We start from the raw sequence: 16653 nt of genomic DNA, 5'->3' as shown, positions 1-16653 counted from the left end.
ACCATGACTTAATAAGTTGAATTATTTCAGAATATTTCAGAATTATTTATTTTCATTACAAAGAGAATATTGCATAGGATTGAGGTGGGACCTTATCTTTGAATGCCCAAAAACCTGCGAACCATGTAACCAGGTTTATTGTCCACTACCTGGGCGGGTACATGCTGATGGGCCAGCATGCAAAAAGGGCTGGAAGAAAAGGTTTCATTTGGGAAACATCAAAAGTAGGCTGGATCTTGAAAGATGTTGGATGTTGAGATAGACAGCTGATCTGTTAATGATGCACTCAGTCTCAAAAGCTAATTTTTGATGCTGGGGATGTTGTAAAGAGAGCACCACAGTCTCCCCCTCTTGGACTGGAAGCAAAGACGGTTGACATCCCAATGAAGCTTCAAATGGTGAGGCGGTTAGTGAGCATACTTAACCCAAGGACCATGGGGCCTTCAGAAGGAGGGATTGAGGTAGTGATACAGCACAGGGCAGCTTTAAGCTCCCGATTAGCCCTTTCTTTTTGATTGTTGAACTAGAAACCTGAGAATAAGCTAACCTTCGTGCCTAGTACTTCACGCAAAAACAATATATAAATTGGGAATGTCTGTCTGTCTGAGAAAATGTGTGAGGGAATGCAGTTGGAATACAGAGGTGGCTGACAGGAGTAGTTGCAAAAGAGCTGAAGGCAGGAACAAGCCTTGCTTTTGAAGCAAATTGAACAGGTTGCACATACTCTCTCTGTAGAGTGGGCTACCAAAAGTTAGCTAAGAGAGGGTGCCACTTTAACCGGGGCACCAAGCAAATCTGATAATGTGCACCCAAGGCATCACTTGCATGCGAACGAAGGAAGGCGCAAATACATGGGTCGGGAACAGTAAGTAAAATCACAATGCAAGCCAAGAGTGAGTATGCTGTTTATTAAGTTAAGAAAATAGGGTCTTGGTGACATGATGATCTAGCAATGCATTTTTCTGAAGTTAAGCATTACTTCTTGGGATGGCGTGGACACAGAGGATCAGGATGGAGGAGGAGAGCTGAAGACTGGGAGAAGGTTCTGGAGCAATACTGAAGCAGTACCAAGACACTTCTGTAGGCTGGAACCTCACACAGCACATGAGAAGCAGCTTAAGTAATGGTTGACATGCTGGTTTGATGTGTTAAGGGTTGAAGAGTAGTAGTTAATGATGATGACAGCAATCCTGCTAAGACAGAGTACTCATAACGAATGAGTTGCCCTAATTTAGTTATTTCAATTACAAAGCTTAGTTTTTTTTGAGGCAATGCGTTTTACATTATTTTTTGAAGATCTGGGAAATAATTAGATTTTACAGTGTAGAGACTTCAGAGTAAAATTGTAAGACTGGAAATGCAAAATATACAACCAAATATCTTTAGGTGCAGACTAATGGAGACTTAAATAACCAAACGTTTGTACTGTATCTAGAATATGTATATGACTAAAGTTTATATTTTCATCTCTTGGTTTTAATACTTTTCACATTATATGTGGAAACTGTACACATACCACAGAAATGTAATGTTTTTTTCTTCATAGACAACAAATCTTCAAGGTGTGGGGAGGAAAACAACAAGATGAAGCTGTAGTTAAACTTTGGATCCTAGATCTGTAAATGAAACACGACTTCTGCACACATGGTACAAAGTGATATAATGAGTGACCTAACACAAACAGGCTAACCTGAAATGCAAACCTGAGCCAAAAGACAACAGGAACTCGAGTCTCTTGGTGTAAGCAAGTCTTAACCAAATACTTTTCATATTCACCGGGAACAAAAATATTTATTTAATATTTGTTTATAGAAATACTTGTTTAACCAAAAACAAACAAACAAAAAACCAAACCCATTCCTGGAAGTCACAAAGCCCTCCTACAGCCTCTTTTTTTTCACTTCATCAAACTGCATTTTCTAGCCTCTTCTGCTATATTACTTCCAGATGATAAAAAGGCCAAGCCAATGAAACTACATCATAATTAAATTATCTTTCATCTAGTTTTTAGAACCTTTGACCTTTTTAGCACCTTTGCAGATTGTGAAGATCACATATTCAAACAAACAACATATTTCCAAGACTCTTACTTCAGCTTGGGTCAAAATAGCCTCTGAGGGGCCTCTTACTTTATTCTTCTGCTTCTGGAAGAAGCTAACAGCTTCTTCCAGAATGGCCTTTACTCTTCCCTGAGAGAGCAGCCAATGATAAGACAACAATACTAACAATATAACTACAATATCTGACAATATCAATGTAACCAAACGATGACCTGGACACATCAAAGAAAAACTTAAATAGGATGTTAACGTTTAAAACAGTCACAAATTAAGCCATTACCATCGCTTATTAATTTCATATGATGGTGTTACCTTTATTTAGTAAATGGAAAAGGGATTGGATCTTATACAGTATTTCTTTTCTACTGGAGCATCAAAGTGTTTTATACAACATGTCTCATTCACGCGTTGACACCCATTCAAACAAGCACTTTTTATTTTCTACAACTAAATGCTTTCTATTGAAGATTAACATTTCAGAGGCCAACTTGGGGTTCATTAACTTTCCCAAAGATGCTTTGACATCAAAACTTTGTGCTCAAACTACCAGCTTTCCAGTTACTGGATGACCAGTTCAACCTCCTGAGTTACAGCCATGATTTTTTAAATATTATTCAACCATCTTGTTGCTGATTGACTTCAGTGTAACTGATTTGTTGCATCATCTAACCTTCTTAAGCATCAAGTCACAACCAGTTTCCCTGGAAAATATCTTGATGCTGCCTTGACAATTATAGTTTCTCTAAAGATAAGATAAGATAACATTTATTAGTCCCACACATGGGAAATTTGTTTTGTCACAGCAGGAAGTGGACAGTGCAAAAGTTATATAGCAAAATTAGAATACAATAAAATTGTCACGGTCTGCCGGGGCAAGCCGTGTGGTAGTTATTTAGGACCCAGAAGCGGCAGCTCAGGTGCAGATGAGTATTTATTCACAAAAGGAAAATACAACAGCAATGGCGCGGGTGAAGCTGTAACAGAAAGCCTAAACTGTGCAAACTAACAAAACAAACCAGAAACGTGGAAGCAGGGAAGTCCGGGGAAAAACACACAGAGAGACGGATGGAGAGACGCAGGGAGACCGAGGGGAAACAACACAGACGAACCAGCAACGACTATGACAGAAGACACGACTTAAAAACACTCAGAGAACACAGGGAGATTACACACAGGTGGGGGACACAGCTGGGAGTAATAAACGTGACGAGACTAGGGAGGCAAACTGAAAACACTTACATAAGACGCAGACCTTCACAATAAAACAGGAAACACACACGCAAAGACACAGACTAGGAAACGTGGACTTAACACAGGAATAGATGGCAGAACAGAATACACTAAACAGGAGGAACAGAACCAAAATCACTAATAGAAAACACAAAATGCTGGGTCAAAAGGACCCAGGATCATGACAGTACCCCCCCCTCAAAGGCTGGCACCAGACAGCCCAACAAGAAACAAAAACACCAAAAAAACCCCCCAAAAAAAACCAACAAAAAAAAAACAGAAAACAACCCAACCAGGGCGGGCGGCGGGGGCCCAGGACGGAGGGCCCGGAGCAAAACAGAACAGGCGCACAGGAGGGACAAAAAAAACAAAAAAAACAAAAACAAAACACAAGCCAGCACAAAAAAAGCAACAACAAAAGAACACACAGGAGCCCAAGAAAACAGTGTCCAAAACAAACGAGTTCAGGGGGCCGGCCCGGGGGCTGACAGCACAGGAGTCCAAACAGTTCAGGGGGCCGACCGTGCGGACGGCAACGGCGGTGACTCAGACGAAGGGGGTCCGGGGGCCGACCGTGCGGAAGGCAACGGCGGCGACTCAGACGAAGGGGGTCCGGGGGCCGACCGTGAGGAAGGCCACGGCGGCGACGTGAAAGCAGCTCAGGGGGCCGACCATGCAGACGGCAACGGCGGCGACCCAGGTGACGGGGGTCCGGAGGCCGACCGTGCGGAAGGCAACGGCGGCGACTCAGACGAAGGGGGTCCGGGGGCCGGCCGCGAGGAAGGCCACGGTGGCGACGTGGAAGCAGTTCAGGGGGCCGACCGTGCGGACGGCAACGGCGGCGACCCAGGCGACGGGAGTCTGGAGGCCGGCCGCGCGGAAGGCAGCGGCGCCGACGTGGACGCGGTTCAGGGGGCCGACCGTGCGGAAGGCAACAGTGGCGACTCAGGCAAAGGGAGTCCGGGGGCCGCTTAAGACGGCGAAGGGGCCCGGCCAGTGGCCAGGAAAGTGGCCGGTTAGCTGCAGCCCCAGTTGAGGCTGGACCAGACGAGGGCGAAGAGGATGCAGCCGGACCAGACGAGGGCGAAGAGGATGCAGCCGGACCAGACGAGGGCGAAGAGGATGCAGCCGGACCAGACGAGGGCAAAGACTCGGAGGCTGGACCAGACGAGGGCGAAGAGGCTGCAGCTGGACCAGACGAAGGCGAAGAGGACGCAGCCGGACCAGACGAGGGCGAAGACTCGGAGGCTGGACCAGACGAGGGCGAAGAGGCCGCAGGCGGCGGCGTGGATGATGAGGCCGCAGGCGGCGGCGTGGATGATGAGGCCGCAGGCGGCGGCGTGGATGATGAGGCCGCAGGCGGCGGCGTGGATGATGAGGCCGCAGGCGGCGGCGTGGATGATGAGGCCGCAGGCGGCGGCGTGGATGATGAGGCCGCAGGCGGCGGCGTGTGAGCCGGAGGCGGAAGCACTGCAGGCGGCGGCGTGGGAGCCAGAGGCGGAAGCGCTGCAGGTGGCGGCGGCGTGGGAGCCGGAGGCGGAAGCGCTGCAGGCGGCGGCGTGGGAGCCGGGGGCGGCGTGGAAGACGGAGGCGGAAGCGCAGCAGGCGGCGGCGTGGGAGCCGGAGGCGGCGTGGAAGCCGGAGGCGGCGTGGAAGCCGGAGGCGGCGTGGAAGCCGGAGGCGGAAGCGCAGCAGGCGGCGGCGTGGGAGCCGGAGGCGGCGTGGAAGCCGGAGGCGGCGTGGAAGCCGGAGGCGGAAGCGCTGCAGGCGGCGGCGTGGGAGCCGGAGGCGGAAGCGCTGCAGGCGGCGGCGTGGGAGCCGGAGGCGGCGTGGAAGCCGGAGGCGGAAGCGCAGCAGGCGGCGGCGTGGAAGCCGGAGGCGGCGTGGAAGCCGGAGGCGGCGTGGAAGCCGGAGGCGCAGCAGGCTGGACGGGTCCCTCGGACCCTCCAGCGGAGACAGAAGACAAAGGCCGGAGCGGTCCCTCGGACCCTCCAGCGGAGACAGGAGACAAAGGCCGGAGCGGTCCCTCGGACCCTCCAGCGGAGACAGAAGACAAGGGCCGGAGCGGTCCCTCGGACCCTCCAGCGGATACAGGAGACAAAGGCCGGAGCGTTCCCTCGGACCCTCCAGCTGAAGCCATCACTAAGCCAGCAGTCATGGAGGCTACTAGCTGACACAAAGGTGACCGGCAATTCACTGAGCACTGGCTCTGCCCAGGCAACGCTGACACGGCACAGCTCTCAGGTGGCTGCTCAAACCTCAGGGGTCCAGAGTCAGCTGGGAACGGAGACCTAGCCTCTGGGGAAGCCCTGGAGCGGCTAACTGTGCCAATGGCAGCTAAACCATGATAAGCACCCTGAGTGGCAATAGGACTTTCTCCCTGCATGGAGTGAACGAGTGAAATCGGTAATACCGGAGCCTGAACCACAGGTGACACTGGAGGCGCGGGGGCCTGAACTACAGGTGACACTGGAGGCAGCGGTGACAGTGGAGCTACGGGTAGCGGAGGCGCGGGGGCCTGAACTACAGGTGACACTGGAGGCAGCGGTGACAGTGGAGCTACGGGTAGCGGAGGCGCTGGAGCGTGAGCTACTGGAGGCGCTGGAGCGTGAGCTACTGGAGGCGCTGGAGCGTGAGCTACTGGAGGCGCTGGAGCGTGAGCTACTGGAGGCGCTGGAGCGTGAGCTACTGGAGGCGCTGGAGCGTGAGCTACTGGAGGCGCTGGAGCGTGAGCTACTGGAGGCGCTGGAGCGTGAGCTACTGGAGGCGCTGGAGCGTGAGCTACTGGAGGCGCTGGAGCGTGAGCTACTGGTGGCTGCCAGGCGGCTGGCTGAACTGACAGCGGCTGCCGGGCGGCTGGCTGAACTGACAGCGGCTGCCGGGCGGCTGGCTGAACTGACAGCGGCTGCCGGGCGGCTGGCCGAGCTGACAGCGGCTGCCGGGCGGCTGGCCGAGCTGACAGCGGCTGCCGGGCGGCTGGCCGAGCTGACAGCGGCTGCCGGGCGGCTGGCCGAGCTGACAGTGGCTGCTGGGCAGGCGACAAGCTGTTCACACCATCGTCTGCCGCACAGAACACAGCCCCTGAATGAACAGTTACACAGTCCAAAAACGGAAAAGAGTCCCCACTCACCACAGCCGGCGAATTAGAAGTCCGAACGTCCGGCTGTGGGGTGGCGCACCGGCGGCGCGATCGGCGTTTCCTCCCCGCAGACGGCTCCGACGGGCCGGGCAGGATCACATCCGACGAGTCGGGCAGCAAGGCAGGAGTGGCTGAGAGAAGGTGGGGAGTGTGCTGGAGAAACGCCTGCATGGTCGGGGGAAGTGATTTCAAAAGCCATGGGAGGCCGGAAAAGAGCCGTTGTAGCCGCTCTTCAACGGTGCGGCGAAGCTCGTATGGAGGGTTCTCCAGCCACAGTCCGAGGAGAATCTCCACGTTGTAGCTGATGTCATCCTGGAGCTCCTCGGACGGATCGAGTGCCGCAGGGTCCATGTTGGCTGGTTCGTACTGTCACGGTCTGCCGGGGCAAGCCGTGTGGTAGTTATTTAGGACCCAGAAGCGGCAGCTCAGGTGCAGATGAGTATTTATTCACAAAAGGAAAATACAACAGCAATGGCGCGGGTGAAGCTGTAACAGAAAGCCTAAACTGTGCAAACTAACAAAACAAACCAGAAACGTGGAAGCAGGGAAGTCCGGGGAAAAACACACAGAGAGACGGATGGAGAGACGCAGGGAGACCGAGGGGAAACAACACAGACGAACCAGCAACGACTATGACAGAAGACACGACTTAAAAACACTCAGAGAACACAGGGAGATTACACACAGGTGGGGGACACAGCTGGGAGTAATAAACGTGACGAGACTAGGGAGGCAAACTGAAAACACTTACATAAGACGCAGACCTTCACAATAAAACAGGAAACACACACGCAAAGACACAGACTAGGAAACGTGGACTTAACACAGGAATAGATGGCAGAACAGAATACACTAAACAGGAGGAACAGAACCAAAATCACTAATAGAAAACACAAAATGCTGGGTCAAAAGGACCCAGGATCATGACAAAAATAGAGTGATGGTCCACTCCAGAGTTCTCCAGCTTGTCCTTCAGGACCAAGGGAAGAATGGTGTTGAAGGCACTGGAGAAATCAAAGAACATGATTCTCACAGTGCTTCTAGCGGTCTCCAGGTAAGCGAGGGAATGATGTAAAATGGTAAATGGCCTGTATTTGTATAGCACTGTACTAGTCCCTAAGGACCCCAAAGCGCTTTACACATCCAGTCATCCACCCATTCACGCACACATTCACACACTGGTGATGGCAAGCTACACTGTAGCCACAGCCACCCTGGGGCGCACTGACAGAGGCGAGGCTGCCGGACACTGGCGCCACCGGGCCCTCTGTAGGAGGTGAATGACGGCATCATCCACTCCAATGCCAGGCTGGTAGGCAAACTGAAGTGGGTCCAGTGATGAGCTCACCAGGTGCCGAAGCTGAGCCAGGACCAGCCGCTCCAGGGTCTTCATCAGGTGGGATGTCAGAGCCACCGGCCTATAGCTGTTGAGGTCCTTGGGGCGTGAAGTCTTTGGCACTGGTATAACACAGGAGGTTTTCCAGAGATGTGGGACTCTCCCAAGCCTCAGGCTCAGGTTAAATGATTAAAAAGCAACTTAGGCCCCAAGAGAATGAACGAGATGTGTTGAGAAATAAGTTAATGTTAATAAGTCATACATTTAAGTTAGAATTTCTAGTTATTGGATCAGTAATATACATCGTGCAATCACTCAATTACATAAAATAAAAGGTGCCAAAAAATCTGTTCTGATGGCCAGTTGCGAAGGTGTCATGATTTTTATGCTGTCCATTTTGTGACTAAATTTCTTAACATTTAAAGCAAAAAAGGACAAGTTTTCTTAGTACTTAGAGCTCAGAATTTATATATAGCTCATTTAATCTAGGACAGGGTGTCAAACTCAAATACACAGTGGGCCAAAATTCAAAACTGGAACAAAGTTGCGGGCTAACATTAATATTTATTGAAAAAAAAAATCTTCCTCCAGATATAAGAATGAATCTTTTCTTATGGACTCAAATAAGTTTTGCTGGAAAACTGAATATGGAACAAGCAAAGCTTAATACTAAACAATATATATATTAGCTGTATAATACCAGTAGGCCAGCTCTAATAGTAATTTGGTATGGCTTCGCCAAATTTGGCCCGCGGGCCAGAGTTTGACACCTATGATCTAGGAGGTCAGATAATTATGTAAAGTGTCATTTTTTTTAGGTCTCTTCTATTTGTGTTTCATACAGGTTTTTAATACAGTTTACATAATGACAGCTGAGACATTTCCAAAGCTAAAGCTAAAGCTAGAGCTTCAAAAGCCTAATGTGGGACAGCAACTCAAGAGGAATTTATCTTGATACAGTTATGACAGAATTCACTAAATAGGCTTGGAGCACATGACAGTTTAGAGAGACACCATTGTTAACAGCACTGCTTGGTTCCATCTCCCGTTAACCTCTGATTTCTTCACTGCATTTTATAGTAATTCATAATCACAGTATTGTAGAACAAGTGATATTTATCAATATGTGGTTAATATTTCTCATTTCAAAACAGCTTGAAGTGGCCCAACAAATTAATAGTGAGCATATATTTAAAATTTTAAAAATAAACAAACAACATTTAACAACAAATATTCAATGACAATTTATTTGAAAAAACAGTAAAACAAACATGTAATCTATTAACATCTTGTGCACTGATTCAGTCAACGATTTGTAACACTTCAATGGTTTCAAGTCTCCCCATTTCAATATTGGGGGTTGGGGTATCCCAGAACTCCTTGCTCTGTCTTCTCTTAAACAAACAAGATATTACAAGTTAATTAGTAAGCTTCAGATATGCTGGCAGGTGACGTTTGCTACCTTTGGACAGAATCAAGCAAGCTGCTATCCATTTCCAGATTTTATGCTAACTAAGCTTAAGACCTGCTGACTGTACCCTTTTCTTTATTAGTATGGTAGCATGATGCTTTTTATTACAGTAAATCAAACTTTTCACTGGCAGTAAAAACAATAAAATAGACAATGATGTTAAATGTGGTATTAGCTGTTAAAACAAAAAAACAGAACTGTGCGCTAATAGGGTTCAAATGTTAATTTTTTACTTGAATTTTGTGACCATTCAATTCCATAAAAAATGAATGTTTTTATTTGCAATATGTCTAAATCCTTATAGGAATTCTTGAATTCACAATCTTAGCATGCTTGCAGGATTTTATTTTGGGATTTCAGATGATCACTTTCACGCAAAAGACTTGACATCAAATAAACTAAAGAGAAAGAGCTTGCCCATCAGAATGGGCCTCACATGGTATGGGTGGGTTAACTATTGCTGCATTTGTTATGCATTTCTTCTTCTTTTGGTCCACTGCAAAGCCTGAAATTACAAAAAAGTGAAAAAAAGAGAAAAATGTTATTTTCTATTTCTTCACATTTGAAGGTATGTAGCATAAAAAATATATTGCCCTTTTACAACATGAACATCACCATATCAGGAAGTCAATCAATCTAACTGTTCTCAGAAATAATGCATTGACAAATACTAAAATCAATTTCTGACGTGTTCTACAGCCCACATGTGAGACACTTAGCACTTTGATCATATCTACATGTGATGCGTGAACTGCCCTCACCCCTGACATTTTTGCATCTGCTCCACAGTTTCCGGAAGATCTTTATGAAGGGTCTCCGGAAGGAAGAGGTTAACCACAGAGGAAGCAATTGTGAGACTTCCCATTAAAACATAAGGCAGAACTTTATTATACGTACCTAGAAATAATAAAGGAAGAAAAGTCAACTTTAGAAAATGGCATACTTTTAGATACCTAAATGTATAACCTCATGAAATGTTAAGCATCGACAAATCTATGTTTATTTCAAGTTTACATGAGATGCTGCATGACATACTTTTACCTGACTATTTAAACCCAAAGGATATTTTTACATACCACTGCTGTTATTCTGTGCTGGTTTTTTAGGTACCTACGCTATATCATTGTATGACTAAGCCAATGCAGTGTCTGTGTGAGATATCTAACATCTGTGTACCTAAAAAAATGACATAAGGTGCTGTGATACTGCCAACACGTGCAGCTGAGGAGCACATCCCCATGCCAATATTCCTGAGTACTGTGGGGTAAATCTCAGCAGTGTAGATGTACACGATGCTGAAGGCCATAGTGAAGCCAAACTTTCCAGTCATTTCTAATGCCAGAGCAACATTGTGAAGGGCTGAGGAGAGAAGAAATAGAGAGAGACATAATTGTTTTTTGGTTTCATGATATTAGAGCTTTACTTTGTAAGAAGGGAAACCTTACTGTCAGGGATGAACTGGATGAGCAGAAGAACTCCTCCTCCAATGATAAGGAACAATGAAAGGAGCACTCTTCTGGGACATGTTTTTAGCAGCCATGTAGAGACTATGTAAGCGGGGACTTCGGTTGTAGCAGACAAAAAACAGTTCACAAATGGGTTGCCACTGAGGTTGGATGTGTTCAGCGATAAACCAAAATACCCAATGTTTATTGCCATCCTGAAAATACAAAAAGAAAAGTACAGTGTCATTATTTACCAATATTTGTGCTATTATATAAAGGTCAAGTCAGGCATCTTTTCACATTGACTATTTTTGCTGAATTACAAAAACCTAAAATGTCAGAAAAAGGTGAAAGCAACCATAAAACGTACCATAAAAGGAGACACATCAGTGTGATACATCTCAGATTCTTGGATTTCAGAATATCAAGCATGGTATATGTCTTGAAAAGAGGCAATTCCTGGGTGTTAAATGGAGACAGAAGATGATTTATGTGATTTGAACTTCTACTTTTGTACATAGACTATTGTCAGTATATCATAAGCAGATTATATGTGGGCTTTGTCCAAGGAAAAGCATTATGTGGATATGAAAGTGTGAGATTGTACTGTATTTTAATCTTATAGTAATCTGAGGAATGATTCTTAATTCCAAACACTAGCACTAGATTTCTATTCAAGAAAGCAACTTCTAATAAAACATTAAGAAAGAGAAATGATGAAATAGTGCATTCAACCATCACAGTTATCTGAAATATTAACATGTAGCCTCAAGGAAGCTATCCACAAGGCTTTTACTCAGGTTTTTACTAAGGCTATGAAGAATGACAATAAAATAAACAGACATGTACGGGAAGAGGAAACCTCCAGCAAGACAAAACACAAACTTCCCCAGCTTCCCTCTCTAGGGGCAAAAAAACATAAATGACTAAAATATTCAATGTGGCCTCTAGAGTCACATTTTTACATTTAGTCTGTGAATATTAAAACTACCAGCGTACACCTGTCAGCCACAACATTAAAACCACCTATGTAGCATTGTGCAGGTGCCCCTCATGCCAATAAAGCAGCTCTGACCCTTGAAGGCCTGGATGTGATGTCTGGCACTGGGACATTAGCGGTGGATCCTTTGGGTTCCAGGGTTGGACATCTGTAGATCTGGCTTGTTCCGCTGCATCCCACATATCTGATCGGACTCAGATCTGGGTCAACATTTTGGGCTCTTTGTGGTACCCCCCTAAGCAGGTTTGGCAGTGTGGCATGGTGCACTGTCCTGCAGAGGGAGGCCGGTGCCATCGGAGAGTGTTGTTACGATGTGGGGAGTGGGTCTGCAACAGCGTTTAGGTGGGTGATACATGTTAAAGTAACATGCACAAGAATGCCAAGACCCAAGGTTTTCCGGCAAAATAATGCATTGGAATGAGAAGACAAATGCTATTTGTTTCATCTGTCAGTGGTTTTAATGTTGTGGCTCATTCTGTATGTCAAATGTCCAGAAATGTAACCCTAAATTTGTTTTTCCATTTTTAGAAAATACTAGATATGGACCTGAATGTTAGACAAATGCATAAATGAATACTAATATTAATAACAATGAATGAAGCTCACCTCAGATTCTTTAAAGATTACAGGTGGTGCCTGAACTTTATTTTTACTTGCAGCTTCTCTGACAATGGCCTCTGCCTCTTTGACTCTCCCCTGAGTCATCAGCCATCGAGGAGACTCTGGGATAAACCTGCCCAACCAACATAGTTTTAGAGTCTATTTTCTTCACAGTTATTGACAGTGTTATTGACTTTGCATTTATGCATGAATATTGGAGTAAAAATCACTGGATATCATAAAAAAACATACCACCACAGTGGAAAGTTTATCAGAGAGGTTGTTGACAGAACTGCAACCAGAGTCCTCCATTCTCTGATGCCGTATGCAATCCAAGGAAGTGTCATGTACCCAATGCAGTAGAAAAGGAAGGCTCCGAGAGTTGTGAACAGCACACGCATAGTTTTACTCAAAACCTCAGTTCCTATCCAAGATAAAATCATAAATCGTTAGTGACAAGCGTGTTACTGAAGCAGACAGAAGAATCATACCAAACACATGTTTAAATTATATTTCAAACCTAGAACAAATGCAGAAATGTAGAGGGATATCTGAGAGGCTCCAACCCAGAGGTACATGATGCAGAACATCCTCCACGAATGAGAAAAGGACTGAAGCAGGACGGAGAGACACTGGACCCCAAGAGACATAAAAACAACCTTCTTCCTTCCAAACCTGATTAGAAAAGAATCGTATATATCGCAGATATTTATTCACATATACAGAGCATTTATAAATGCATGTGGTTTGTTTTCTTTTGGTGAGGAAATGCAATCAAATAGCTACAGTTAAGGTTTTAAAAAAAACAAACATCACAGCTAAATGAACAAATCCTCTCTGGAAATGAACCGAAATTGGAAACATTAGAAACTGAATAAGGAAATAAAAATTTATGTTAAATACAAAACTATATTAGCCCGTGTGTTAGTACCATCCCTCTTATAACAGCAGATGGAGCTGCTGTCATTAATTCCACTATACAGTGTGGCTATAGTTTTTTTTAACTGTTCCGAAATCAGTGTCATTTGCCAGCTATTTATTTTTCAGACACTACTGTAACCAGCACTGTATGAACAGACTTGATTTAGAGAAACTAACAGACTTGTAGTATATAGTAAATGACAGAAAATGTCTTATAATTAAGTCAATGTAGGTATAATTATACAGGGTGGATTCAGGGTAAGTAGAAAAAGGATAATTAGGAGTAAAATACCTGTCTGAAAGCTGTCCTGAGACTAGGGACCCAATGAGATATCCCACAAATAGACTCGAGGATGCAAATGGAACTTTCCATTGGTTGTCACAAACAAGGTCCCACTGTAAAAGATGTGAATTACATAGTAAAAAGACAGCTTAAAGCTTTCAAAACTGGAATTTTATGTTAGTAATCATAATAATATAGCACTGACCTCAGTGACTATAGTGGATTGGTAGATTTCTTTGCTGTAATTCCATCCATCTAAACATCCCTCCTGCTCCAGGGTCGTCAGGTTAACTTCTCTCCCAGGAATATATCCTTGTGCAGAAAGATTTCTAACCACGTCTATCTTATATCTGCTGCACTGGCTCTGAACTTCCTCACCATCCACTATCGTAAAGGGAATGATGGCATCTCTCCACTCCTCGGTCAGGTTGACGTCTGGAATCAAACAGTGGTGTTTCGGAGCTGCTCCAACAAAGACAATGTAAAGCCCGTTGAATCCGGTTGACACAAAAACAACATTTAGGAGAAAGAATGTGGTCCAGAAGTAAGGACCGCTCTGTCCAAGAAATGCTGTATCCTCATCATAATCTCCCATTCTTTATATATATGTATATTACAAAAAATACCTCCCCTGCTCTGAAGGGAAAAAGGCAAAGTCTTGTAAAATTCTTCAGAGCTGGCTTTCTTCTTAAACTCTTCAGCTTAGTGTCAGAGTGTTAGAGCTCAGCTCTTTGTCAGGCAGAGTGAGCCGGTCTCTTGGTGGGACGGAGTTATAACGGAAAAACTTTAAATTTAAGTGCTGAGAGTTTTAAACCTCCTTTCTAAAGGACAAATTTTCATCTCAATGTGAAACTTCTTGTTGATCCTCTATTCTTATAAGCAGTCAAGAATGAATAGAATATTAAAGAATGACACACAGCTCATGCGGTAATTTGATTGGATTTGATTTACTGTAAGTAAGAATAACCAGAAGCTTCATAGTTACCCAGCCCCCTCACCCAGCCCCCTCACTACTGTGGAAATTTCCTCTAAACAACATTCCACTCTATTAAATACTCCCAAGACGTCCACGTGCCTGTACTCTAAATGTTGCTAAGAAGAATTAGGTCTCTCACTGGACTATTTTAAGAAACTCTGTTAAGGCAGACATGACTTCATTGATTAAAGATTTTTTGTGTGAACATATTGATCATGCTTTTGCAAATTTACTACGGATTTTATATTTAGCCACTTTTACATCATGTACATGGTTTGGAGACTGATTGGGATCCTGTGTTGCAGCTTAAGTTCCATTGCATTTTTAATAAGACATCAAATAAATAAATAAATAAATAAATTCCTCTTTATAAATGAATAAAGAGGAATGATTACAGTAAAAAATTACAAAACCTACAGGCAAAATCTTTATACTCTAAGAACAAAAACCCAGATCGTGCAGAGAGTGCTTTTTCTTTTTAAACAATTTTTAGTGATGAATTTTGTCTGTTTTTAGCTCATCTAAGAATTGCACCACCTGCATTATCGTAATTAATTTTAGAGCTAAAGCTGCTGATATCCATCTAATGTACACTCACTACTGACAAACCGCTGATGATCAAACTCAATTTCAGAACAGGAAAAAAGGTTGTGTTCTCTTTTACTGTGAACATGGCATGGTTGGTGGTGCTGATCTGAGTATTTCAGAAACCGTTGATCTATTGGGATTTTCCCATGCAAACATCTCCAGGGTTTATAGAGAATTGCTAGAAAAAGAGAAAATATGAAATAAGCGCAGTTCTCTGGGGTCAGAGGTCAGAGGAGAATGGCCAAGTTTCCTTGACATTACAGATAAGGTATGCAGAAAAGTATCTTTTATGTACAACATGACAAACCTTGAAGCAGATTGGCTACAGCAGCGGAAGACCACACTGGGTGCCACTCCTGTCAGCTATGAACTGGAAATTGAGACTACAATCTGCACCAGCTTACCAAAACTGGACAATTAAAGACTGAACGATAGGCTATAGGTTAATTGCTAACTAGAACAACAATACGTTGTTCAAGTGGAACAGCGAAGCGCAATTATGGAAGCCAAGGGGTTGTCACATGATTCGGAAGGCATTGTGGGCATTGTAGGCTCAGCCAATCAGAGCCAGCGGATTTCATTACACGGGCAGAATATTACTGTTCAGTGCCTTGTAACTTGAATTTTTCGTGACATGGGGTATTCGTAAGTCGGGGTTCCACTGTATACATAAAAAAAGATCAAAAGTATACAGATAAATCGTTTCCCAAAGTGAAAATACCCATCTATAGATGAAAATTTAAAGCTGAAGTTATTTACTGTCTACAGACAAGTTTCCTTCTAAGTGCATAACAACATATCAAGTTGTAACAATCACGTGAGAGTCCAGCAGCAGGTGGAATAAAGAGTCTTGCTTAACAGCTCTAACAAAGGGACTTACAGCTCCTCAGGTGACACGTGTTTAAATGACCACATAGATTATACAGCAACATGCATTTGAAACATTGCAATGAACAGTTATGTTTCTACTTAATAAAGCCTGAAAAACACAAACACTTATGTAACATCAAACAAGGCTTTTAAAACATGCATCATGTATAATGGTAAATATACTGCCGGCTTTTTCTAATCTAATTCATAATTAATGTCACTGATGTTAATGAAGAGCATGTGTCTCCAGTGTCAGCCTGGCTGATTTCCTTGTTAATGCTTGGGTGAAAAACAGCATTTTTTTTTTTTTTTTTTTTTTTTTTTTTTACAACAAATGCGTAAAGCAGTGTACACAATCATTAACCCAAGCTTTACCAGCAAGCAGGTTTTCATTGAGGAGATCATGTTTTACACCATCAGTAAATGCAGAGGCTGGGATTACATGCATGTGACAGTTCTTTCACGATAATGGTTTGTATAAAGATTAGATATGGCGGTAAGACTATCCTACTCTTTGAGCAGAGGGAAAATTACAAGAGCAATGCGCTCCCCCCCCCCCCCCCCCCCCCCCCCCCCCCCCCCCCCCCTCATTTACCCTCTATCTAGCTGTAATTTTTTTCATTTAATTTTAATAATCGACAGACATTCTGATACACAGAGTTCATTCTTCACTGGTTTTTGGTACTAATGTAGAACAATGTGTATAGTTTAAGCTGGAATGTAAGTGAGTGGTG

The 16653-nt window shown here is 44.5% G+C and overlaps 2 protein-coding genes across 2 annotated transcripts; both read right to left on the bottom strand.

Moving 5' to 3' along the window:
* Nucleotides 1-4306: 4306 nt before the first annotated feature.
* LOC148100945 (uncharacterized) lies at nucleotides 4307-6780 on the bottom strand. The gene is made up of 3 exons (XM_087846742.1): nucleotides 5761-6780; nucleotides 5369-5709; nucleotides 4307-4328 (listed from the first exon to the last, which is right to left on the bottom strand). The coding sequence occupies exons 1-3, from the start codon at nucleotides 6778-6780 to the stop codon at nucleotides 4307-4309; spliced, it is 1383 nt and encodes a 460-aa protein (XP_087702868.1).
* A 2216-nt stretch (nucleotides 6781-8996) lies between these two features.
* Nucleotides 8997-14404, bottom strand: slc22a5 (solute carrier family 22 member 5). Its single transcript, XM_035905332.2, has 10 exons — nucleotides 13691-14404; nucleotides 13495-13598; nucleotides 12802-12956; nucleotides 12534-12705; nucleotides 12288-12414; nucleotides 11052-11140; nucleotides 10682-10896; nucleotides 10413-10595; nucleotides 9998-10133; nucleotides 8997-9741 (listed from the first exon to the last, which is right to left on the bottom strand). The coding sequence occupies exons 1-10, from the start codon at nucleotides 14078-14080 to the stop codon at nucleotides 9687-9689; spliced, it is 1626 nt and encodes a 541-aa protein (XP_035761225.2). The 5' UTR covers nucleotides 14081-14404; the 3' UTR covers nucleotides 8997-9686.
* Nucleotides 14405-16653: the final 2249 nt, after the last annotated feature.

This window comes from Neolamprologus brichardi, chromosome 10 (genome assembly GCF_056152115.1).
Source record: "Neolamprologus brichardi isolate AB-2024 chromosome 10, ASM5615211v1, whole genome shotgun sequence".
Lineage (NCBI taxonomy): Eukaryota > Metazoa > Chordata > Actinopteri > Cichliformes > Cichlidae > Neolamprologus > Neolamprologus brichardi.
This window is presented reverse-complemented; position numbering and strand designations above follow the sequence as displayed.